General features: G+C 34.2%; 4 protein-coding genes across 7 annotated transcripts; 3 read left to right on the forward strand and 1 right to left on the reverse strand.

Moving 5' to 3' along the window:
- The first annotated feature begins 1,187 nt into the window (after window positions 1-1,187).
- On the forward strand, window positions 1,188-4,168 carry LOC100805738 (protein-tyrosine-phosphatase MKP1). Of its 3 annotated transcripts, none has more exons than XM_041011992.1 (2): window positions 1,188-3,203; window positions 3,326-4,038. In XM_041011992.1, the coding sequence occupies exons 1-2, from the start codon at window positions 1,638-1,640 to the stop codon at window positions 3,335-3,337; spliced, it is 1,578 nt and encodes a 525-aa protein (XP_040867926.1). In that variant the 5' UTR covers window positions 1,188-1,637; the 3' UTR covers window positions 3,338-4,038. The 3 variants fall into 3 exon arrangements, with proteins under 3 accessions (XP_040867926.1, XP_040867924.1, XP_040867925.1); XM_041011990.1 differs by having other exon boundaries at window positions 3,331-4,038; XM_041011991.1 differs by having other exon boundaries at window positions 1,190-3,203; window positions 4,002-4,168.
- Window positions 4,044-10,576, reverse strand: LOC100806980 (coilin). 2 transcript variants are annotated; one of them, XM_041011989.1, is made up of 13 exons: window positions 10,235-10,576; window positions 9,980-10,044; window positions 9,602-9,860; window positions 8,969-9,217; window positions 8,552-8,588; window positions 7,577-7,657; window positions 6,636-6,807; window positions 6,487-6,524; window positions 5,517-5,711; window positions 5,227-5,298; window positions 4,982-5,134; window positions 4,498-4,714; window positions 4,044-4,408 (listed from the first exon to the last, which is right to left on the reverse strand). In XM_041011989.1, exons 3-13 carry the CDS (start codon window positions 9,829-9,831, stop codon window positions 4,218-4,220), a joined length of 1,635 nt encoding a protein of 544 aa, XP_040867923.1. In that variant the 5' UTR covers window positions 9,832-9,860; window positions 9,980-10,044; window positions 10,235-10,576; the 3' UTR covers window positions 4,044-4,217. The 2 variants fall into 2 exon arrangements, with proteins under 2 accessions (XP_040867923.1, XP_040867922.1); XM_041011988.1 differs by having other exon boundaries at window positions 6,487-6,807.
- A 4,216-nt stretch (window positions 10,577-14,792) lies between these two features.
- Window positions 14,793-21,243, forward strand: LOC100809112 (protein PECTIC ARABINOGALACTAN SYNTHESIS-RELATED). Its single transcript, XM_003551942.5, has 11 exons — window positions 14,793-15,394; window positions 15,736-15,786; window positions 15,897-15,987; window positions 16,460-16,536; window positions 16,996-17,084; window positions 18,594-18,713; window positions 19,308-19,424; window positions 19,509-19,652; window positions 19,743-19,866; window positions 19,960-20,151; window positions 20,497-21,243. Exons 1-11 carry the CDS (start codon window positions 15,104-15,106, stop codon window positions 20,854-20,856), a joined length of 1,656 nt encoding a protein of 551 aa, XP_003551990.1. The 5' UTR covers window positions 14,793-15,103; the 3' UTR covers window positions 20,857-21,243.
- A 1,581-nt stretch (window positions 21,244-22,824) lies between these two features.
- On the forward strand, window positions 22,825-25,944 carry LOC102661238 (uncharacterized). The gene is made up of 7 exons (XM_041011993.1): window positions 22,825-22,899; window positions 23,122-23,256; window positions 23,340-23,587; window positions 23,685-23,838; window positions 24,071-24,146; window positions 24,237-24,318; window positions 24,642-25,944. Exons 2-6 carry the CDS (start codon window positions 23,122-23,124, stop codon window positions 24,263-24,265), a joined length of 642 nt encoding a protein of 213 aa, XP_040867927.1. The 5' UTR covers window positions 22,825-22,899; the 3' UTR covers window positions 24,266-24,318; window positions 24,642-25,944.
- Window positions 25,945-26,296: the final 352 nt, after the last annotated feature.

The following is a 26,296-nucleotide window of genomic DNA, read 5'->3' on the forward strand; positions in this document are numbered from 1 at the left end:
AGTTAATACGAAACCTGACAATTAAAAATGTGGAATGCCTAATCATCATTTCTAGGACAATCCACAATCATTTAAATTAGGTTATGCCCAAGTAATTCAAAATTTATACCTATTTATCACTTTGGAATGTTCAAACAACATCTTATAATAATGTGTATCTCATTAAATAACTTTATATACAAAGTTATTTTTGTTTAAACATGCATAAATTACCTAATGCCTAAAATTGACTTCATCAATGCAAATTATACTCTCTTTTCTATCTACCCTCATCTGCATCTAAACTTGGGAGAGTTTTAAGGGCACCACTCTTTAGTCTTTATGAGAGAGAGACATCACATAATAACGTACTTACCAAGATAATAATTCTAAGGCGGCTAGTTTGGAAAGGTGTTCCCTACGGACCACAAACTTAACCAATTGGCTTCTAGTTGCATCGCCACCCTTTTTTGACCCTTCTCTATTTATTTCTTTCCATATATGAACTTGCAATAACTTGGCAATTTCCTATTGTACAATACTAATGCCATTCTTACGTTCAACAAACAAAAATATTCTCAGTCACAGCTCACAACTCCCTTCCTTTGACCATTACATCTCTAATCTCTCTCTCTCTCTCTCTCTCTGTGTATGGTTTGGCAATTATATATGTGTGTGGTAGATTAAAATTTGGTTTGGCAACGAATGCTGGACTAATTAAAAAGATTGAAGTGTACAATGTGCATGCTATGTATGCGTTAAGATACAATAAGGTATCTACTTTATTTTGTTCAAACCAAAACCAAAAGGATTCAACGACTAAGTAGTGCTACTAGTATTAGGGTATGCTAAACTACTTTGTTGAATTTTGTGGTACTGCTAAACATATTCATATATATTTCAGATATGTATTATTTTGCATACAACGTGACTGTACCTTAAAGTAGAGGAAGCAGCGAAAGAGTTGCAAGTTAGTTGAGACTGTAACTCCCATTTGACTAAAATGAGTAGATTTAGAGACTTATGCGTAACTAATCGTCACTGCTAGAGCCAAGAAAGAGGCGTGTCATGTTTTTTATCTATTTGCCTTATAAGAAGATACTTAGAAATGTTTTTTTTTTTCTACACTACATTGTACTCATACGCTCAACTCTTTTGCAAGAAACAAAAAGCAAACGAAACTCAAAACAGCATGGGCAAGCAAATTAAAAGAACCATGATATGTTAATAGAACTTCAGCTTCGCTACAGCTGTGGGTAAGGAAAAGAAAGAAATTAAAAAAAAGTTAAATAACCAAATTTGCTTCTAAAAGTGAGTCATGGATAAATTTGTATAATAAATTTTATATTTAACAAAAAATACAACAAAATAATCTAACAAATAATTTAATAACAAATTGATTCTTAATCAACAAGCGCAACGTGCAGGAATGTCCTAGTGCTGGATCTGATGATCTTGGAGTTTGGCCACTTCCTCAGACTCCACGAGGCTCCATCAGAACCTATTATTCAAGTCAACCCACCAAAGATTTTCTCTTCAAGAGGGACAAGTTGGCCTTCTTTGACAAGGAGTGTTCCAGAATTGCTGAGCACATATACTTGGGGAGTGACACAGTAGCCAAGAACCATGAACTCCTCAGGCAGAATGGAATCACACACATGCTCAACTGTGTTGGGTTTGTTTGTCCCGAGTATTTCAAAGGTGATTTTGTGTACAAGACACTGTGGTTGCAGGACAGCCCCACGGAGGACATCACAAGCATTCTCTATGATGTGTTTGATTACTTTGAGGATGTCAGAGAGCAAGGTGGGCGTGTCCTTGTTCATTGCTGCCAAGGGGTTTCTCGATCAACGGCTTTGGTGATTGCTTACCTCATGTGGAGGGAGGGGCAGAGCTTTGAAGATGCTTTTCAGTTTGTGAAGACTGCAAGGGCTGTGACCAACCCGAACATGGGTTTTGCTTGTCAACTTTTGCAGTGCCAGAAAAGGATCCATGCTATGCCTACAAGTCCAAATTCTGTTCACAAGATGTATCGGATGGCTCCTCACTCCCCCTATGACCCTCTTCATCTGGTCCCCAAGATGGTTAACCAGCCAGGTGCACGAGCCCTTGATTCTCGTGGGGGCTTCATTATTCATATTCCTTCTGCTATCTATGTTTGGAATGGGAAACATTGTAACTCTGTGATGTCTTGCAATGCAAGGACTGCAGCCTTTCAGATGATACGTTATGAGGGTGCAAAGGGTCCTATTTTGACCATCCATGAAGGTGAAGAACCTCCTGGGTTTTGGATTGCTCTTTCAGGTGATTCTGACAAAGAAGAAGAGGTCATGGTCATGGAGGAACCCTCTGAAGGCATGGAAAGTGCTGAGCTGGTTGATTCGGGGACTACTGGTCCAAGAAAAGTTGATGCATATGATTTGGATTTTGAGATTTTCCACAAGGCACTTGCTGGTGGGGTTGTTCCACCTTTTTCCTTGTCTGATACAGGATTAGAAACTTGTCTTCCTGCTAGAGAACAAGGTTGGGCAAGACTGAGGAGGAAGTTTGCTAGTGGATTGCTCACATCCCCCAAATTGAACTGTGATGCTGATTCAGACCCATGCAATGATCATCAACCCAGTGTAGATGTGGAGGTTGAAAAACAAGATTCTGCAGATGAGCCTTTGTCACCATCATCAATTCCTCCCTGTGGTTCACCGGATTCCTTTGAATGCTATCCAAATAGGGAAAAAGGTAGTCCTGAAGCCATGGACTTCTCTGTTCATGGTGTTGCTTCATCATTGCCACTGTCTCCTCCTGGCACATCAAATCCTTTTCCTTGTTTTATAAGTTGCAGTCCAAAATTCAATTCCAAGTCACCAACACTTTCACCTTCAAGTTCTGATTATGCCAGTTCATTTACTTTTTCACCTTCCTCTACCAACTGGTCCGACTTGTCATTTTTGTCTCCTCGGCAGCCATTGTCATCCGGCCTTGAATCAGCTGAACCCTTTAATGTTAAAGACTCGTCTTTCTCAAAAAATTCCTCTTTACTTCACAAAGAAGATGTCCCTTCACCCTTGGAGGAATTTTCAGCTAATCACACATTTGGAGGGGTGAACTCCAATTTGCCAATGAAAGGTTCTTTCCTCTCAATTGCAGAGTGCAGAGGGAGTCATCCACCGTCTCTTATGTTGCCACCCTCCGCCAGTGAATCCTCTCACGTCCCCAAGAACAACCTGGTAAGATCATTGTCTTTCTCTTTGCCTGAATTAGATGATAATGCGGTGAAGGGTGATACTTGCAAACAATCTGACCTTGAAAACAAAGGAAAATGACTAATATCAGATAACTATATCATTAGTTCAGGTGTTGAACCACAGAGTGAGATTAATCACAAAGAGGATCGTAGTACAGAGTTATGTAATATAATGGCTGAGCTTGACATAGAGGAGAAAGGAAATGGGATGACTTGAGCTCGAATTGTGTAAATTTTGGATGTAAATTTGCTCTCACGCTCAGACTATTCCGTGCGTGCCCAATACTGATTATGATCACATGCATGTCGTGCCTTATAATTGCAGTTGAAGTACATAACAGTTGTTGAAGTTAACATGGAGTCCATCTTTCTTAACTTTAAAGGCTTCAGTCGTTTTTCCAGTTCCTGATTATTCCTGAAGCGAAGGCAAGCCATCAACTCGTCAGGAACTAATGTTAAAATTGATGTAGCTTGCGTTGTTGTAGAATGATACATCATCTGTCATTAGTTACCGCTTCCATTAAATAACAAAATTAAGCTTCAAAAACCCATGTTTATTTAGAATTTAACTTTTGAGTGTGAAACACTGATTTCTTTTAGCCTGCAGGGTTTGCATACAATACGGTCTGCCAACTAACAACAATATAATTTTAACAGTAAATTGTATGAAAAGAAGCGTTATTATCTATAATCATAATTTCTTTTGTTTGGTACTTGGGATGGTGAACAATGGTCTCTCATGTTGTGTAGCAGTTGATTCAATTTTCTGCTTGGTTTTCAGGAGGACTGCAACTAATAACATCCGAAAGAGGGATAATAAGAATAAGCCTTCAAATATTTTTGCCTATAATATACTGAAATCAGGACATGCAGCCTGAATTGCTGATGATGGTTCGGTAATTTGTTCATATGTACCAAAAAGATGATAGTTTCGGTAATTTGTTCATATATACCAAAATACTGCGGATAGGTGACACAACAGATGTAGGCTTGTTTCTTAAAGTCCATTGTTAGACCTTAACAATGCCATTGTGGGACCCAACGCACTGCATCTCATGGCTCTATGGGACCATGACCTCGTGCTTGAGCTCTCTCCTCCTCTACTCCAACAATCCTCCTGCGACAGCTTGGCCTTCTTTGCTTTTAATGCCTCGTTAATTTTGTCCCACACGTTTACTTCCCCATTTTCTGTAAAGAAATTCCACATGTTCAGTGCATCAAAATGTTTTCATTTTTCTATAGACCATACACTCCAAGAATCGTAAAGTGTACATTACCTTTAGCAGTGATATGACCTCTTTCTGGATGGCAACTTCCCACAGTAGTTTGATCACCCGCGAGTTTCTCACCAGTGCTACCATTAATTGCTTTTGCCGCAAGTTTTTCATTGGTAATATCATTAGTTGCTTTTGTTGGATTAACCAAAGCATCACTTTTCAAATCAGGAATGCCATGCTTAACCATTCGAACATCGGCCAGCAATGTATACTCTATCTGTAGAAGGAAAACAATGTCATTTTCATGCAAATAAGCAGCAGCATGCTATTTTTATTAGAAAGAAAAGTTTTTTGGACATTCAATTAAAGTTAAGGCTTTAACACTTCGTCATGATCTAGATTAAGATAATAATAAATACATAAATGCACCAGCACAAGATGTCTGGAGATTAGTTGTTATATATAACTGCAATTTATCAACTTGTTGGATTAACATAAACCAGGCACCACTTATATATTGTTTACCATAGTGGACATACTTTACCTCTAAAGAACCATCCTCCTGATAAGGGGATGGATCATACTGTACAGAAGATGCATCCTCATCTATTTTTTTCTTAAAATCAAATGGGTATTCTAAAACTGGTTCCAGCCAAATCCTATTTGATTTAGCATCATACCGAGATATTTTCCCAACCTGCAAGGACATAGATGTAATTCGTATTGAACTTCTGATGCAATTTTTTTTAATAATGTAATCCAAAAGCAGACTTGATAGTTGATATGCACCCTAAAGGAGGAAAGTTCCGGAGTCCAAGATGCTGTTAACTCAATCAATCGATAAGCAATTACATCACCTTCCTGCAGTGTATACATAAGTTATTAAAAAGCACCAAAAGAGTACCATATAACAGAATTTACAGATTCATAGCACTGAATACAGAAAAGAATTTGAATGGTATAACCAAAAACAGCTGAAATGACTCCTAACATGTTGCAACAGGTTAATTAACTACTAGGATACTAAACAGAATAAGAAATGCCATAAGGACACATTAGGGGGAAGGAAAGAACAACACCTTAGGCAAGCTTGTATAATGTTTAAGCTTATCAAAATCTATCACATTGGATGTCTGTTCCTTTTCAGCATTCTGAACTGTAGGACAATCTTGACCGGAATCTTCATATCCATCCTGCTTACGGAAAGGCATTCTCTCTTTACCCCATTTCTGGCCCTTCTTCTTGTTGGTTATTCCATTCCACTGAAATGTTTCCTGAAACACTCAGTTTACATTTACAAGTCAATTGAAATATCATGACAAAAATAATAGCATATCTCCAACAATACCAAAAAGATGAATCCTTTGCCTTCTCCAAAGTTTTCACAATATTACAGAACTGACATGCAATTACAACTGTGCACCAAAATTTGATTAGTTAATCAATATAGTAAGTTTTACAACTTCAAGCTATTCTTAAGAAGGTTTTTTTTTAATTAACATATTTTTTTAACATATATATATATATATATATATATATATATATATATATATATATATATATATATATATATATATATAAAATTTACGATACCAGAAAAAAAGAGAACCCCTTTAGTGAGAATCAAGATACGGATTACATGAGCTGTTCAAGTGCTATCAAATTTATATCAAGTAACATTGATTCCTTTCAAAGTATCTCCCGAGAATAATCCTAAAGAATTTTGTTAGCTCCATCCCACCTATCTTCATTACCCATCACAAACCCAAGAAAGGACTAAGAGTAAAGAAAAGGCTGTTTTGTAAATTATGTACTTTACAATCACAAGTCACTTCTGACTGGAACACTCTTTATTCTCCATCAAACCCTATAGTCTAAAACCCCAGAAAAAATTAAAGCAAGAAGTTCAAATGCAAATAATAATAATCATAATGCTTAGTATAATTTTCTGCAAAATTAACATATTAAATATTTGATATTGACTATTTATGATTGAGAGTAAAACACAGCAGAAATTGTGAATCTTTTACTGAGGAAAATCAAACCAACCACTGGAAACTGATTCTGTGGCACTGCCTGATCCTGATCTGCATCAAATAGACCATGGACATATATCAGATCATGAAAGCAATTAATCCTGAAGCCCAAAAACACAACTGCTACTTTCAAAAATTTATAGCTGAGATCTGCATGCAAACCCTTCTTAAGGGGCTCAAACCGAATGTGCCCTGGCCTAATTTCCACAGGAGCAATGTCATCCTCTTCTTCACTTTCTTCATCAGGTTGTTGATGTACATCAGAAACAACACAATTATTATCGTTGATAGGTAATTCTTGTCCACCTTTTTCAAGCACAGGAGTCTGATGGAGCTGCCAATTTGAACAAAAGAACATTTCCTTTCAGAAAGATTAAATACATGTTTGCAAATAGTAAGCTTAGACAAGTGATCCAAGAAAACTGACAAATGATTTCAACCCTTGCAATTGCAATACTATGACCTGGGGCATCTTACTAACCAGACAAAAGTCTATAACTCAACAAGTCAACTATATCAAATACAGCTAGTAAATTGTCATTCACAAGCAATGTTATCAACTGCAGATCACGGAAAATTGCAGAAAGCCAATAATTTGCAATATCATATAAGAGGATAGAGTGCAGGCAAATAGTGGAAGCCACATAACGGTTGAAATAGTGAAAAACTAAGCTGTATGCAAATAAAAATAAAATGCATAAAAATTGGCATAATATAAATTCAGGTTCAATTGGCCGGAGACTCGTTGAAGATGACAAGAGGATGCAGGAAGAGGTGAACAATCGTTATTGGAGGAGTGGAGGAGTTCTTCCTTGATCCTTAAATGAAACCATGAACAAAGGTTTACATGTGGGAGAAGATTAACAAATTTACATGCGTGGGAGGAGTGGGACACTGGGATTGATTGGGAAAAAGGTCACATGCAGTTCCACATCCATCTATTGATTGAGATGCCGCAATAGCAAACAAAGTCATGATTGCGAACCATGGAATTCCACAACACAATAGCACCGTAGCACCACTATAGTGGCTATTTAACAACACTGTTCATAAGATCCTATCTCCATAAATACATTTACAGTAGCATTACAGTACCAGATTACCTTCTCCTTCTCCTTCTCTAATTTTAGTTCCCTCAGCCATCTTCTTTTAGCTTTCTTTCGCCGAGCACTTCTGCTAGGCAACTGACAAAATAAAATTAAGTATATAAATACTTGGCATCCCCTGTTCTTTTGTGAAGAGATGGACGTATTGACTATTGAAACAGAATAAAATGACCAAGTGAGATGAAGTGTCCAGAAAGATATCCATAAAAATGGAAATTCCTAAATCATTCACCAACTAATATTCACAGACCACAGTATACTATCATGAACTAAATAAGAAAGCCATCCTGCTTTTATTATCTCAGGACAGGAGTATTTTATTGACCAAATACTCAAATTGTTCCTCTAAATACATGGGACATAGGGTTGGTTCTTCAAAGATTTTTAGATATCAATTCAGTCCTTCATTGTTTAACGTGAACATCAATTAATTCACTCAATGTATTGGTATATTTGGACACCAGTTTAATCCCCAAATCCATGCTAATTTAATGCTATGAAGGACCAAATTGGTGTACAAAATCTTTAGAGGACTAACATGATGTCCTATATATCTTTGGAGGCTCAATTTGAGTTAGTCTATTTTATTTCAAACCCTATTATTTGGCCGCATCAAGTTCTATTAAACACATGTGAACATATCCTGACACACCTCACTTTACCTTTTTGGCGAAGGAAGGAGGACATGAGAAAAGTCAGAAAGTCAACTACAAGCAGAAGTTTCTAATTTGACTTGAAGGAATTATATATATTTATACCTGCTATATCACCTCAGCATTGATAACCAAAGAATCAAGCTTAAAGCCTTAAACTGGAAATATTCTCCATATGTTTACAAGTGAGATTTGGTAATTTTCTTAATAAAAATCAAAATGTGAATGGGTCATTATGACAACATGGAACTTTGTTATATTTAATTCAGTGCAAACAAGAACTATATGTGTATTCAAAAAAAGTGCAAATAAGTGCTACCTTTTTAGTTTCACTTTCATCTTGAGGCTGGACAAACCTGTACAGCATATCAGAGAAAAATAAGAAAAAAATATATATTTTATTTTTGATATTCTGGAAACCAACATCCTCATCATAAGGGAACATGGATTTCAAATTGGATGAATCAAAAGGAGGAACTCAGGAATTAAACAATTTATACATAACAGAAAAAGGCATATTGTTTTATACTCCATCAAAGCACACCTCTTAATTTACAAACACAGACAAATAAACATAAAATAACCAAGATAAAAAAATAACCAGAAATGCACACAAAATTGTCCATAAAATTTTATCAGTTAATTCTCATGCCCAAAAAGGACCAAATATACACAGCAATGCACAATCAGAGAAGGAAAATACATCATATGAATCACAAATGTGATCAAAATGCACCTTGTTTCATCACTTGTAGGATCACTTTTGTCATTCTTTTGTTTATTAAGGTTGCTAGACTTATTTGGCTGACTAGATAAATTGGAAGACTTCTTCTTGTCCTTCTTGACAAGACTCAATTGGTGATGAATATAGCCGTCAAAGCTTCCGTTTTCCTCCTCATGGCCTTCAGAGCTTCCGTTTTCCTTCTCATGGACCTTAGGAGTGACTGACAAGTTTTCGGCAGTAGACAACTTAATCTTCTTCTGACTAAATTTAAAAGATAATGGAATCAAGTTAACAACCCAAATAATGTTTACATGCTCCAATAACTACTCAAAGTTCCAAACAGGGGAAAAGATAAAAGGTTTCGAAGGAAAAAGAGAGTTCCCCAGGTAATCATACACTAAAATTAAGTTAAAAAAAGGAGCAGAAAGATTAATGTCATTGCCCAACTTACTCCCACAGACAGAGATTAGCCAAAATATGTTACATAGAACAGAAAAGCAACCTCACAAAAAGGTTACTTGTACAAAACTAGATTCTGAAACACTCAGAAGAGAAAATACCTCCAAAATAAATAATGCTGAAAATCTCTTACAACTCTGTAAGCTTTGTTGCACTAACAATTAAAAATTTGAGGAAAAAACAAACCTAGGGCTCTTGAGCTTCTTTGAAGCTTTTCTTTTCTTGAAGACAACATTCCCATCCGATTTAGATTCCACATAAACTGCATCTTCAAGCTGGTCATCATCATCCTTTTGGGACATGGTTTCTTCTGCCCCAGACTCCTCCTCTTGAAGGCCCTCAATTTTTGAGAAGTTTCTGAAGCTCAATAGCCTGATTCTCACATGTCGCGGGCCGCAGCATTGCAGATTTATCATCAGTTGATACACTTCCTTTTCTTTTCACACTACCACAAATACACAAGCATTATAACACTGCAAGCAGAAACTATATTGGCAGCAACAACACAGAATGTGAGTGAAAACTGAAAACTGAAAAAAAAAACCGAAAATTGCATAAACTCACCACACAATGTCCTTATCCTTCAAAATGCAAGTGAACTCAAAAGATGGCAAAACAAAACCATCCATCTGCATTAAAATCCCAAAAAAAAAAAACAGAGTCAACACAGTTATCCAAAATTTCAATCGTCAAAGCAATATACTCAGCAGCTCAATAAACCAATCGAATCATAAAATCAAGATATGCGAATTTGAATCGTGATTTTTTAAAATTGATGATGGAAAAGAGTAATCGAATAACATGCATAAGCATACACACCGATAGGACGATGCCATGGGGACAGGTGCGGTGGAGGCGGAAAGTGTTGAGTAGATGAGAGGCAACATCGGAAATGGTGGTGTGTTGGGGTTTAAGCAGAAACCAGCAACGCTTGAGCCCTTGCTTCTTCTTTGACTTGCTCAACATGCCACGATCCTCGAACACCACGCGAAGTCTCACCGTCTCCGCCATCGCCGTGAATGCGACGCTCGCTGACACGGCTTTTCCTGCAACCGCTGCTCAGTGCTCGCTCGTTCGACTTCTTAAACCCTTGCTAAGCTTATATAAACGGTCTCACGCACACTGCCACTGCTGTCTTGTAGTAGTTCTTAAGGCCTGCCCTGCCTGAAAAAGACCAAAGTCACCCCGCTAGTATACTTTTATTTTTTTTTCATCATTTTGTAAGATTAAAGTTCAAATAAAATTGTTTTCTAATCATTTTAAAAAAATAGCTCGATTTTAAAAAATTGAGAAACTTGTTAGTCATTCGATATACTTGTGGGTGTCAAGTTTGGGAATTTTTGTCATTTTATTTTTAAATTTAAAATTGAATCTTAAATTCACATTATACTAATTATTCTTTATTTGATATCATTTGACAACAATGAGAATGTTTACATAGGATAAAGAGTGAGTTGATAAGACTACAACCACAACAATAATAAATTTATAATTGGAAAAGATTAGCAACAAAAATAGTGATTATGATAGTTACAATAACAATAATAATCATCACAATAGTATTAATGATGATACTTTGTAATCATCATGGTTGTAAAAAATGGGACAAACCAACCTGTCTAACCAATTAGAGTGGGAATTGATATGTTGTCTCATAAATCATTGAAATTAGACATGAAAAAAATCAATAAAAAAATTGTTAAACCGATCTAAAATTATAAGAACCAAAAATAAAAGATTTGTGTGCTTCATCTTTTTCGACGCACTTTTACATTTTCTACCCAAAATTGAAGTTTACTTTAAATTGCAATGTATACTATTTGTTGAAGCCTTCGCCAATCCAAGTTCTTCGTTCTACAGCAACATTTGGTTTACACTTCTCATTAATCTAAACACTGGATCGATTACCAAGCCAGAGTTAGTCACAAGCAAAAATCAAGTATCAGACACCTAGCCAAATTTAGCCAACGGCTAAACCATCAACTGATTACAAAGCCAAACATAGCCAACAACTAAATCAAGTATCGGCCACCGAATCAAACTTAACCATGAGTTTAAATCAAGCACTTGGAGTCTCATGCATGCACTCAGAAAAATAGTGACAAAGAGAGAGACTTAGGAGAACGAAGAAGAAAGTTTGTTGAAGGGATGAAAAAAAAAGGAAAAAATTAAATATACATTTATTTTTCTTCCATTTCACTTTTATCCCATTTTCTTTCTCTATTTCTCTCTTCTTCTTTTTATCATATCATTTGTCATATTAATTATTTTATCTTTTTATTTTCTACAAAAACATTGATTTACACCTCTTGTATTTACACTGGGAAGAGCAACAAAAAAAAAACTTATATGCATATTATCTTTCGTTTTACTTCTATCTCAATTTTTTCTCTTTCATTTTTTTATCATATCAATTGTTGTATTAATTTTTTTTCTTTCTTCCTTTATTTTATCTCTCTCTTTTCTACCCATACACACCAAATTCTGGATGTACACTTGTTTGAAAGAAAATATTAAGTGCAATACAGTCAATTTTCAAGGTTAAGGAACTCTGCAAGGGAGCAGGGACGTTTCATTTAATCATACTGCAACGTATTAGTTTTTATTTGATTTTAATTTTTAGGTGAATTTTTACATGTTAAATATGAGTAGTGCAAGCATGCTCGTATGTTGGTACTTGCTTCGATGATTTAATGTGCTTGCTTGCTATAATAATTAATTTTTTAAACCATAATAATAATATTGCACACAAAAAAACTTTTAAAAATAATGCAATTATATTATTTTTATTTAAAATTATAAAATATTATTTAACTATTATCAGTTGAACTATTAAACCTTAAATTAATAATTTTAACAATTTAATATTTTAAAATATCGGCAATCATGACTATGGTAATGATTATTACAGACAATAATTATCTTGTGATTGTTGTCAATTTCATAATCTATATTACTAGTATTAATGTCATTGACCTACGTGATAATCCCAATAGTCACGAATTTCACTACCCTTATCTCTTCATAGTAGAAATAATTGATTGCTTACACTCTGTTTGGTAGCATCAAAATATTGTGGAGAGGATACAGCATTTGTAGAAAGAACATGGAAGTATATCAACTTCCTTTGTTTGGTACGTTAAAATAAAGAGGACAAAATTGAAAAAATAATGAGACCTGCACAACATAGCTTTCCTTTGAGATACGAAGAAAATAATAAAAATAGATAGTGTGCGTTTCACTTAATAAATTGATTTGCCCAAATTTTTAGTGGTTAAAACGATTATGCATGTATGTAAGCATAATCGATTTTGTGTTTTAAAAAATTATCATATAGGATATGACATGAACTTTGTCGGGTAAGATAGTATTTATTAATCTTTTTTTTTTCTTTCAAATCAAACAATCTCAGAGTTTATTTTCATTTTATTGCTGGTGAATCAAACAACCAATATTTTTTACTCAATTTATTACTTTTTTCACTTTTTTTATTTTCTCACTTATATTTTCACTCCCTCTGTATCTAACACAAAATAATTTTGTTTCAAAATAAGGTGGGTCAATGAGAGAAAAAAAATCTACGGTTTGAGATAAAAATTAAAATTTAGTTTAAAAAACATAAGAATTTAAAAGAAAAAACATAAGCTTATATTTAGATTTTAATTTTAGTTTTAAACATTTTTAAAACTTAAATTAACAACTAGCCATAGCAAGACAGAACTGTACAATTATCACGTTAATCATCACACAAATCGCTTTTCATTTGTCATATGGTAGGACATTTGTTTTGAGCTGTATTAATTGTTTACTTAGGATTCTCAAAAAATACTAGAAAATATATTTTTGTTTTGTACAAATATTTTTTAATTTAAGCAAAATGATATAAACAATTTAGATTCAAGGAGAAAAGGAAAACTTTAAAGAATTTAATTTCTGGCTAGAAGTAATTTTAAACGAAAATTGAAACTTCATTATAAAAAGATTCAAACGTGATTAAAGTTAAGATTAACAAACTTTAGTTACACAACAAAAAATATTTTAAAAAGTTAACCAACTTTACATGTATGGATTGTGATTAGATGATTATATAATTTTTACATTATTAATATATAATTTTTTTCTTAATTTATAATCTAAAAAACCTTCAAAAGTAATTAATATGTTTGAGGATTTCTAATACCGTTCAAATACACTACTAGTCTTTATTAAATATTTAATAAATTCTATTATCATGACATTAGATAGGGACATGATCACCACTATGTTGCTTATATATATATATATATATAACTTGTTTATATTTTTGGTTTCTTTGGTATTACATACTCATAATGTTAATTGTTATGTTATTATTAAACGACATTTCACTAAAATTTGATTAATATTTAATAGGAGATAAATATTATGATATTTGAAAAACTTTGAGAGCTTAATGCATATTTGGAAAATCAAAAGTTATTTTAAATGTAAGTTGAGTTTCCAAATATAAAAGGAGTTCCTTTTGCAAACCTAAGTTTAAGGTTTTTCAAGGGACTCAAACATACACTTAATTTGTATAATTATTAGTTTTTGGTTCCAAATTAAAGATCACATGTATTTCACATAAGGCGAGTCAATATCATATAAATTAAAAATGTCATTCGTTTTCATATAAATTAAAGATTACACAAAATTTATTTTAAAAAATTAATAAACTTATCATACATATATCAATTGTGATTAGATGATTATATAATTTGTTTATATTATTAATATATAATCTTTTTTCTTAATTTATAATATAAAAAACCTTCAAAAGTAATTAATATGTTTGAGGATTTCTATACCATTGAAACACACCGTTAGTCTTTATTAAATATTTAATATAACTTTTTTATGTTTTTGGTTTCTTTAGTATTGCATGCTCACAATTGTGGAGTTAAAACATGTCATTAAGTCATATTATTATATGTGTAATGTAACATGTTAATTGTTATGTCATTATTAAATGACATTTCACCAAAATTTGATTAATATTTAATTGGAGATAAATAGAGAGATTAAAATTATATATTTGTGATATTTAAAAAACTTTGAGAGCTTAATGCATGTTTGAAGAAAAAAAAATTATTTCAAATGTAAGTTGAGTTTCCAAATATAAAAGAGTTCCTTTTACAAACCAAAATTTAAGGTTTTTCAAGAGACTCAAATATACACTTAATTTATATAATAATTATTATTTTTTTCCAAATTAAAGATCACAGATAATTTTTTGACATATGAACCCGATAAAATTTTATATCATTACAATTTACATCAATCTCTGGTTTATGAAAATTAGTCTATTTTCTTGATGTAACTTGATACATATAAATTAGGAATGGCAATCGTTTTCTATCTCTCTATCTCACATAAGGCGAGTCAATATCAAAAATGAATTTTAGAAAAGAAGGAGGCTCCACTTGCAGAGCCAGGGAGGAGCGAAGGGTATCTGTGGATGAATGACGATCATGCCCTCGTTGTTGCTTTGCTCGTTGTGGAAAAGAATATAATGAATTGCGCAAACAAGTGGATCTGAATTCACATGGGACTCAGCCACAACAAGAAAACTTTGCTTTCTCCTCTGCTAAGAGTAAGACCCAAGCACTTGTTACTGCTTCTATAGTTATTAAGTCATAGAAAGAGAAACACTTCATCGCGAATCGGAGCATGGCGGAGCTCCGGCACTCTTCCTCCCTTGGCAGCCGAGCCTCCAATTCTCCGATGAAGCGAGACGCCGGCGCCGGCGCCGGCGATTCCTCCCCTCTCATTCCCGACAACCACCTCGCCGACGACGACGAGCACGATCGACACTCGTCCAAGGACCGCGACCGGCACATGTGCTCCTTCTTCACCGATGACCCTAGGGTTTCGCCTCACAACTCCAGGATCTCTCTTGTTTTCACATTACTTCTTCTTCTCGTTGGTTTAGTCTCCCTTTTCACCATCTTCAATAATCTCGTTAGTCCTCATCTCTCTGGCTGCATTTTCAGATTCACTACTAAATCACTAATGCATTGCATCCTTCTTCGCCTTTCGGTGTGTGGAAAACGAAATTCCTTATCTGTAATGTGTAGTGTTATTCTGTTTATCTTAAATTGAATTAAACTACCTATTGTTTTGATTTTGATTTGGTAATGCTCAGCTATTGTATAACTTCAGTTATGAGTAGATGTGCAAGTAATGCATGCAATTTTTTTTTTTTTTTGGATACAGAAAGAAACAATTCAGCTGCAGTTATATTTCTTACTATTATTTTTAGCAAGTTCTTATAATTGAATGTGTGTTCAATTTTTTTGTAGAATGCGCCTTACTTGTGTAAAAAAGATGGGATTGTTCTTCACTGCCCGCATGTAAGTTCTCTAAAGGACCAGTGTTTTGGAGTTTCGTTTCTCCTTCTATATTGTTCAATGCCAATGGTGTTCTTTTCCCATTCACATGGACTCTTTGGTATTATTTTTAGGTTAAAGAATCACCATCACTTTGGGAAAATCCTTTCTCTTCCACAACATCTTGGAAGCCCTGTGCTGAGCGCCAGGATGGTGTTTTACCAGGTTTCCTTTTTTTTCTTCTTCTGTTCCTTAATAGATATTTAAGACCTCATTAGCATTGCAAGCCATGCTAAAACAGGGAATTAACAAATAAAGTAATAAGAATATCTTAACCCAGAAGTTGTGACAACTTAACATATTTTGCATTTGTCAGTAGCATCCACTAAGAGCAATTATAAGTGGTATCTCAACAAGTCCGTGACTGCAATTCAATTCTTGTTTATGGAGCGAGTGGACTGTTTAACTTTTTTATCACCTTCATCTTCATTAAAAAAATACTCTGCAAAATCCTTAGGTTTGAAGATTTTTTGTTGTAACAAGGGAGTTCTGTAAAAGTGATCTACAATTATTATTTTTTCTGTTTCTTTCTTCTGTAATATATGTTATTGGGGATTATGTTCATACTAGTGCTGTGTATGTTGTAACAAGGGAGTACCACTGCAATTATTGATAGTATTTTTATACCTCCATGTAGAACTTCCTCCTGAAAATGAAACAAATGGCTATATATTCATCCATGCTGAAGGTGGTCTAAATCAGCAAAGAATTGCGGTATGAGATATGTTCTTTCATTTGTGATACCCTCTAGCTTAGACTATTTTTCTTTTCTGAAATTCACCTTGAATTTGACATTCTCTTGCATAGCCATCGTTCTCTTGTAGACTGCTGCACTTTAGTTGGAGAATTTCCTTCCACTTGTAAAATATGTGAACATAATGTTCTTCGAACTGTCTGATGTAATTAAAAAGTAAAAGAATAGACCGATTTAACTGTTAAAGTGCTGTCTCAATACTGTACTATTCCCAATTTGGTGCACTAGCAAATAGCAAGCTAGAATTACGTTTAAAATTGGTTTTGATGCAAATTCAATGTTGCATTTGATCTATGGTGCTGATTTTACTGTCTTGTACATTGAAATGGGCATTATATGAGTCTGTGGAAAGTTTCATAGAATTATCATATAATATTTATCTATCAATGATTCACTTCTGCACTTCTTTCAAAATGCAGATATGCAATGCAGTGGCTGTGGCAAAAATATTAAATGCCACTCTTATTTTGCCTGTTTTGAAGCAGGACCAGATTTGGAAGGACCAAACGTGAGATCTCTTGTCCATTTTTTTTCATGTTATTTAGATAAGTTTAATTAGATTAAATTACTGATTTGGTCCCTACAGTTGACACCTTTTGTTTTAGTCCTTTCATGAAAAAACTCTACATTTTGGTATTGGTCCTCATGAAAAATCATTTATGTATTGGTCCCCACTGTTTATCCCTTTTATCATGATTTTAGTGGATGCTGAGTTGTCTAATGGCCTTCTTACTTGGCAATTACATTTGACAGAAAGAAAAAGACATGGTTAATGAGTCAGCTTCTTCTTTAAACTAAAATCCCTAATCCATTAAAAATCTAATCAAGAGTAAAGTTGGTGTGTTCTTGTAAAGAGAACAACCTTCCACACTTCAAGTTCTAGCAACAAAACTTTTTGTATGAACTTAATAACCTTTCATTCCAAATTGTAGAACTACACCACATCACAAACCAAACCTACCCTGGCATCCTACTTTTGGTTTTATGGCTCAAGGATGCAAACTATGGTAGTGTGGCTCTGTATTGGGCTCAAAAGGAGTGTAGAAGCACCGAGTCAGTGTGGTCGGTCGGTAATGTAATGTCAATGAAGATTAGCTGCCAGCCTGCCACAGTGGCTATGTGTTCCTGGTTGGGTAATTTGGAGACTGACAATGTGGGGGAGATGTTACTAATGGGGCAGTTTGCAGGTGATTTAGGGTCATTTGATCTGTTGGTCTCATTGGGATGATGGTCTGAGATATTGTAGCTTTGCTACTAGGGCAGAGATGGAGATATTCTTATTTTTTAGAATTGCTAAGAGGACAAAATTGCTAGTTTCTGGGTTATGAGTCTTGAATTGCGGAAGTTTTCTGGGTGAAGTTTGGGATGGTGTTGGTTTTAATTGAAGATGTTTTTTGGGTTGTAGAATGGATTACTATTGATTGTGATTTGGAGAACTTTGGTTGATGATTTGCTTGCTATTTTTCTTGGTTATGGATTGGGGTGATATTTGATGGGTGTGGTGGATGCAGAAAATGACACACTTGGTGTTGAAATGAAGTTTTTTATGGATTGATGATGCCATTTCTTTGCTGTAAACTTTAATTGCCAAATAGGGACACTGTTAGACAACTTAGCATCTCACTAACACTACGATAATTGGGACAAATGGCATAGATCAATGCATGGATGATTTTTTCTATAAGAACCAAAGCAGTTTTTTTTTTTCATGTAGGGACTAAAACAAAAAGGGTATTGGCAATGGGGACCAAATTATTAATTAAATTGTTTAAATTTTAATTATTACCACCGTTTTGCTAAGCATATGTATCATGTATGACATCAGATCACCAATATCATTTTTCTTTAACCAATAAAGTCAAATAGTTCTTAAATTTTTATTCACTTGGCCAATTCTTTTATCACTCCACTAGCTGTTCTTTCCTCTTCTATTAGTTTTCTTGCCTTGTGTGGTAGATTTCAATGATGGGCCTCCTTGGCTCCTTGCTGACCATGATGATGCGTTTCATGTTTGCAGGAAATTTGAAGACATTTTTGATGTGGATCACTTCATTGACTACCTGAAGTATGATGTTCGTATTGTCCGTGATATCCCAGAATGGTTTACCGATAAATCAGAGCTATTTACTAGCATAAGGTTTGATAGATTTCTGTGATTTTTTTTTATTAATTTGTTGAAAACTTAAATCCCAAGTCAGTATAAGAGATGCATAAATATATTCTTTTTTCCCTTAAAATTGAGATGTGGAATATGTCCTCAACCAATATCTTTTTTATTTTCTGTTTTATCAGTGTACTGATTGACATGTATTGAACAGTATAATAATTATGAATTTAAAGTTAGAGATTCCCGTGCTTTTTTATTTGAGTCTTTTGAACACTTGCATCCCAAGTTATAGCTTGTAAGAGACGGATAAATATGTCAAGAGCCAGCTAGCTTTTTGTTGGTTTTCTGTTTCATCAATAGACTTACTGACTTTTGGTTTTGGTGGGAGTGCTGGGTCTTGTGATCAAATGTCATGATAATTATGAATTTAAATTACTTGTTATTTAAACATGTTCACAGCTGGTGATGGTTTTTCTAACTTCTTACATTTTAAACTTAGCTTTAGGATATTGTTACCAATGATGTCAACCAAGATGTTTCTAATAGTTGGGATTTGTTATTGATGCCTTTTGTGATTGCGTACACTTGGTTTGACTAACAAAGCAAAAATATATTCTCTTACAGACGGACTGTAAAAAACATTCCCAAATATGCACCAGCACAATTTTACATCGATAATGTTCTGCCCCGAGTCAAGGAGAAGAAGATTATGGCTCTGAAACCCTTTGTTGACAGGCTGGGGTAGGCCAACGATAATATATATGCTAGATGCCACTTTTTTTATATGTAATTGATCTTATCATGATGTCTTGGTTCTTGTTTCAGATATGACAATGTTCCTCCTGAAATCAACAAGTTGAGATGCAGAGTTAATTATCATGCACTGAAATTTCTTCCTGATATAGAGCAGATGGCTAATTCACTTGCATCAAGAATGAGAAACCGAACTGGCAGTTCAAATCCTTACATGTATGTGACATTTGTAGTCACGATCTTGCTGTAACTGAGTTTGGGTGAATTTTTCCAGTGTCAGTGATTTAAGAATTTTACTGTAAACAGGGCTCTGCATCTTAGATTTGAGAAAGGAATGGTGGGACTATCATTCTGTGATTTTGTGGGGACAAGAGAGGAGAAAGCCAAAATGGCGGAGTATAGAAAAAAGGAGTGGCCTCGACGGTACAAGGTGGCCATACTATTTTTTATTTAAAATAAATATGAGCAGTAAGAACCTTCTATTGGAGCATTTTGGTCATATTTGTCTTTGTTGAAAATGCAGAATGGTTCCCATCTGTGGCAATTAGCTCTGCAGAAGCGAAAGGAAGGACGGTGTCCTCTAGAGCCTGGAGAAGTGGCTGTTATTCTTCGGGCCATGGGCTATCCAAAGGAAACTCAAATTTACGTAGCTTCTGGACAGGTGTATGGTGGACAGAACCGGATGGCTCCGCTAAGGAATATGTTCCCTAATCTGGTAAGGCCTCTTCACTACTGCATGGATTATAAAAAATCAACATGGTGCTTCCGTGTGAAGTCCTAAAGATTTTGAACCTTTCTCTTTCTCTGTTTGTTTTTTATGAAAATCACACCCATTATTATGTAGTGAATGTAGTGATGTCATGAAATGGGGTTCTAATGTCAGTTGAGGCTATCAAGCATTCAAGCCATGATGCAATGATCTCTTGCTCTATATAAAATTTACTCATCTATTATAATTAAGTAGACATATTAAGTTTATTCCTCGATAACATCACAATTCATGTATGGATATTTTTTATTCTTTTGCAATGTAATTAATATTTCCCTCATTTGACAACAGGTTACCAAGGAGGAGTTGGCAACTAAAGAGGAGTTAGATGGTTTCAGAAAGCATGTGACAAGCCTGGCAGCTCTTGACTTCTTGGTGTGCTTGAAGTCAGATGTATTCGTGATGACCCATGGAGGCAACTTTGCTAAGCTGATCATTGGAGCACGTAGATACATGGGTCACCGTCTAAAATCAATTAAGCCTGACAAAGGGCTAATGTCCAAGTCTTTTGGGGATCCATATATGGGTTGGGCTCCTTTTGTAGAAGATGTTGTTGTTACTCACCAGACACGGACGGGATTGCCAGAAGAGACTTTCCCTAACTACGACCTCTGGGAGAACCCTCTGACACCCTGCATGTGTAGAGCCTGATTACAGCAATTTTATCGATAACAATGGGACTTTACTCAAGATGCATTTGGGAGAAATATGCCATCTAAGTTATGAATTCTATCTATCTACAGGGTAAACGACGGAATCTGGGCTCCTGCCAATGCAAGCTTTGAGGTAGGAGGGGCAGTAAATAGAAATTTGAAGCAGTGATATTGGCTTGAAGGGAATGAGATTGGACTGTTGGTTATCACTTTAATGAACAGATTTCCTATTCTGAGTATTCTCTTTGCCGAGACCAGGTGGATTTTGTCTTTTCGTCTAACTTGTAGCAATTCCCCGCCCTCTTTTCTTCTTCCAGGAAAAAAAATTGATCAATTTTTTGTACCAAGAAAGATGTGCAAATCATTAATGAATTTCATGTTGCTATTATAGGAGGATTTGGCTCCTTAAAAGTGCAGAGTGTAATTGAAGATGCATTAGAAATTGTGATAAAACAGATGCCCATGTAAAATAAGTTATAAAATTATTAATATTTTAACTTTTGATTTTCCAAACCATCGATTCTTATTTTACACTTCATTAAATAGAGGAGCTAAAAAAAGTAGTATAAAGTATGTTCAATCACGAGAAAAAAGGGATCATTCAGTCCATTGTGAAGATAAACGGTGCAGTTTTAATTCAGGGCTCAAATACCACAGGTTGGAAACTGGAAAACCAGAGAGGGTTAGAAAGAGAGAGAATTATATGATAGTACGTATTATGAATTTAAAGTTAGAGATTCCCGTGCTTTTAAGTACGTATTATTGGATGAATGTTGATTAAAGAGGGGCGAACGAAGCCTTTAATTCAGGGGCGTTTGTCGCGTTTCTGTGTGTTGGGCGAGGAATCTGGGTACGCGCCTGTCTCTTTTTCTCTTGACACCAACGAGACGAAAATGTCATGTTCCCACAACGACAACGAGGCTGTTCTTGAAACAAGACCGCACGTGCGAAAGAAAACCAACCTTATTCAACTTTCGCATGAAGTACTTGTTACTACAATTCATGGTTCTTATACTCCCCTCCCTACCGCAGAGAGACAAATGTTCAAGTGATTGTGGAATTGGGACCTCCTTAAGTAGTTAACGACTTTCATTAAATATGTAGTTAACCGAGTTAATCTAAAATTAAGGGTTATTGGTCACTATTTTGTCGATATATGCATAGGTTTGACAACACAACACGTCTCTTCTTTGTTTCCCTTTTTTTTTTCCTTCTTCAGTTTAACAGTATATAATTCTTAAAATTTAAACATTAATACAGGAATGTTTAATATACTCTATTAATTGTCTTAAAAAAATATTTAAACATTAACCTTTTTTTAGTAAAAAAATTATTTAAAAAATATTTTCAATATAATAACCTTTTCTTATAAATATATTTTAGTTTTTTGGGAGTGATTTGGTACGAAGGAGAGAAAAGGGGAGGAGGAGGGAAGAGGAGGAAAGAAAAGAGAAGTAGAACTGAGGAATGGTTTGGTAAGAATGAAGAGGAAGATGTATTTTTTTTAAAAAAAATATGGATCATACTGTATAAAATTTCTTTTTAAAAGTGACTAGATTTGCAAAGAAAAAACACCACTGTTCACATTTTTTCCAATTTAGCCCTCGTGATGCCTAGTGTGCTCCTGGTCATGGTTGTTGTTTTAACTGCAAGAAGGTAGAATAGTATTTTCATAAATTACTATTTTTTTTACTTTTATTTTTTCTTATCAATTCACTTAATTTAAATATTTCTCTTTTTTTCTACTCTATTTCACTTAAAGCAAATCTCATTTTACTTTTCACTATATTTTACTCTATTTTTCTTCTCACCCATTCTCTTTGTTTTCTACTCAAAACCAACCACAACCTTAAGGAGGATGTCAAAGACAGTCTCCCAAGTCTCAATTAATGAACTAAAATAATGGAGATTTGTGTTAGTTTATAATTATAAACCGTGTTCAACTTTGTGACCAAACAGAGGCACCAGAAAAAGCAATAATGAAGTGTTTCTCCTTATCCTCAATCTCTCTTTTTATTCTCCTTTTTCTCTGTTCCGAGAGGTATATTAACATTACATGGCCTATTATTCTTTTTCTGTAGCTATCATTTAGTACAGATGGCGTGTTTCGCTTGCTTGTTTCCTCACTGATTGAAACCTCTCCACATTAGATAATAAAAGCACAACTAAGTTGTTTTCCCATATATTCATGTGTTAATTTTAACTTGTGTACAACTGTAACTGCATTATCAATAGACTGAGTGAATGTATTATTATCCCACAGATGACTCTGTGGTCGATGGCAAAGTCTCCCCTTATGCATGGAGGGGATGTTCGGAAGATTGATCCTAGCACATATGATGTTATCACAAATCCTACCCTTTTGGAGATTAATTCTTTCAGCTCAAATAACATGGAGGCATGTGAACCATCTATCTTTTTTGGGATGGAGGAAATAATGTTTCTCAAATTAATGTCATATTTCTTTTGCTGCATTGGCAGTTTCCTTATATCACAAGTGTGAATAGTGAAGATCAGGATCTTGGTAAGCAAATGAGAAGAAGCAGCAAAGAAATAAAAACAACCTATACTCATTCATTAGGCCTCACAAGCTGCACTGAGTCAAAGGCAAGTGGTTTGGCTAGTGGAAGTCTTAACCAATATCTTGAAAGAATATGTTGGAAAAGGAGTTTAGGAAACAAGCATCTTGCCCCCTTCTGTGTGCACAAGAGAGAACTTTACTTCCCATTGTAATCTTGCTTTATCTTTCTCTGTTTTATTTTCCTAACTTTGATTTGAGTATTAATGTTGTTGACAACAGAAATTGTGACTTTGATACCGATACAGTGGTGAAGTGGGTATGTATCAAGAGTATCATCACTATCATTTAGTTGCAACTAACAGAATAAAATTTTGCTTGGATGCTTCTCCAAAACACAAGCTTACTTCTAAAGAGTTCAAGAGAGGGACATTTTCTCCCTGCAGGTGGGATTCAAATCAGGTAAGTTGTAGTCTCTCTAGTCTCTTCTTCAGGCTGTTTTTGTGGTTTTTCTTGGGTTTATACAATTCAAAGATAATCTTTCTTGTGCATCCTACTACTTTTATCCCAATCTTTATGTCATATACCTTGGCCAATTTTTTTTGTATATGAAATAACCTTTAGATATGCATTTATTTATTTTGATATGTTTTTGTGTATTCTGTTAGAAGCTGATCTTTGGAGTCTTTAACAGATGTGGGGGTTGAACCCTAATGGGACCCTGGTGAAAAGTTATTCTGGCTTGTGTGCAACAGTAGAGTCTAGTGAAGGTGAAAATTTGTATATATGTACCTCTTTCTATAATGATTGTGATTGATGCAATTTATTGAGTTTATCGTGTTTTTTCCTCTAATTTTTAGTATCCATGATGCAAATTGTCCGTTTATGAAGATACTATAAATTCTGGTGGCCTGCACTCTTGGATAGCTACAGGAAGAAAAGGTATGTTGCTAACAAAACTACAGATAAATTTGGTCTCCGAAATATTGCTCTCTTTCTAAATAAGTCTTTAGAAAGTAGTGCTTAAAGTATTGAATGTCCATCAATTAAATTGGTTTAATTTGTCAAGCTCATCGGGCCGATCATCCATCCAATCCAATGAACACTTTTGAAAAATGCACATGTTATCTGTAAAGTAGTCTAGCAAATTTAGCCAAACTACATTTGTGTGTATTTGCGAGACATTGAGGGTGAACTAGCATGTCACAACAAATAATTGTTTGAAGTTATTATCTTCTAACTCCTAGAGTTGTATCTCTGTGTAGGAGAAGTCTACGTTGCATTCTTCAATCGAAGTGAAAAGAAGGCGGTAATATCTGCACAAACATCAGACCTGGCAGAGACTTCAGTTCTTGTGAGTGCAGTGAAGTGTGGAGAGGAGATGCTATAGAAATAACTCAGGGAACGTTATCAACGGCAGTGGAAGTGCACTAGTTGTTCTCAATTGCAACTAGTCCATCCCCCTTTCCCCAAAAATAGAAGAAAAATGGCATTTCAGTGGCTTTCTTAATAGTTGTGCTAGTGGGGTGATGGCTGCTTGAGAAAACAAGTTAGTATATACTACTTTGTTTACTTCAAATAACGGTAAGTGAGTTGCCTAATAGGCACGCACTTAGTTGTCACTGCTAGGTGGAAGTACCAAATAGCTTTACACTATATTTGACTGGAGTTGCTATCACAAATTTAAGAAATTAAGAAATTAATTAATTTTTATATAAATATGACTGGAGTACCAAAAAATTAAGAAATTAATTAAAATGTACTAAAAGAATAGAAAAACTACATTAATCACAAATTTTTATATAAATATATTAATTTTTATGTAGTAATAATTGCCTTAAAAAAATTATTTCAAAAACCAGTTTTGAATTTTGATTAGTTGAGACTTGAGAGTGATAATATTCTTCCAATTTGGGAATTAAACACGAAATATGTTTACCGTGAGATTACATAAAAAGTTAAATATATCGTTAAGGCAGCTTTCAGGTACTTACCCATTCATTCGAATGTATTGTGTTGTATTGTGGATATAATAATAATAATAATAATTCATATTAAATGAATGGATCTATTTTTTTTGTTTTATGGAAAATTAAGAAATAAATTTTGACGTTTACTGTGGAATGCCACCCACCCTGTTTTTGGTGTGTCAAAACAATTGACCATTTAGGGTAAGAGTTTATTTTTTTACAGAAAAAAATTATTTATTAATTCATTAATTTTTATTAGTAGAAAATTTAAACCTATGATCAATTTTTTTTTCTCTTTATCTTTTACCACTAAATCAGTCTTATGTGACCACTTTCTGTGCACATGCATGCTTGTTGAATTCTTATGTTATGTGCCATTATTGTTTTGGTGATCAGGTGGTGTAGCTGCTCCGGCTGCTGAGAAAGAAGGAAAAAAGAAAAAAAGTAGAGGAAGACGATGATGATTTGGGATTCTCACTCTTCGATTAGACTACTACACTTATACTTTCTTCCTTTTTTACTTAAACAAACACCTTTAGTTTTAAGCTAAAAAATTTGTATTAATTTTGCATCAATTAATAATGCTTTTGGTTCTCAATAATATTTCATTACTGTTTTTTCATAGCACTCACTAATCAATTAATTTAAAATAAATAATTAAATTCGTCTCCACGAGTATATAAGGCACAAATAAATTAAACTATTAAAAATAAAAAAATATAAATTTAATTTTTAAATATGTAAAAAATATGATAAATTAAAGTTATTAATCACATTTAAACAAGTATCGTTATAATAAATTATCTTATAAAGAAAATATTTACTAAAAACAACCACGTTTAATGTTTTAGAAATATGTAATGATTCAATACTTGTTTTAAAAAAATCATGAATTAATAATATAAAATGATTTTATATTGTTATTCATCATCACATATTTTATAATAAAT

This window comes from Glycine max, chromosome 18 (assembly GCF_000004515.6).
Source record: "Glycine max cultivar Williams 82 chromosome 18, Glycine_max_v4.0, whole genome shotgun sequence".
Classification (NCBI taxonomy): Eukaryota; Viridiplantae; Streptophyta; class Magnoliopsida; order Fabales; family Fabaceae; genus Glycine; species Glycine max.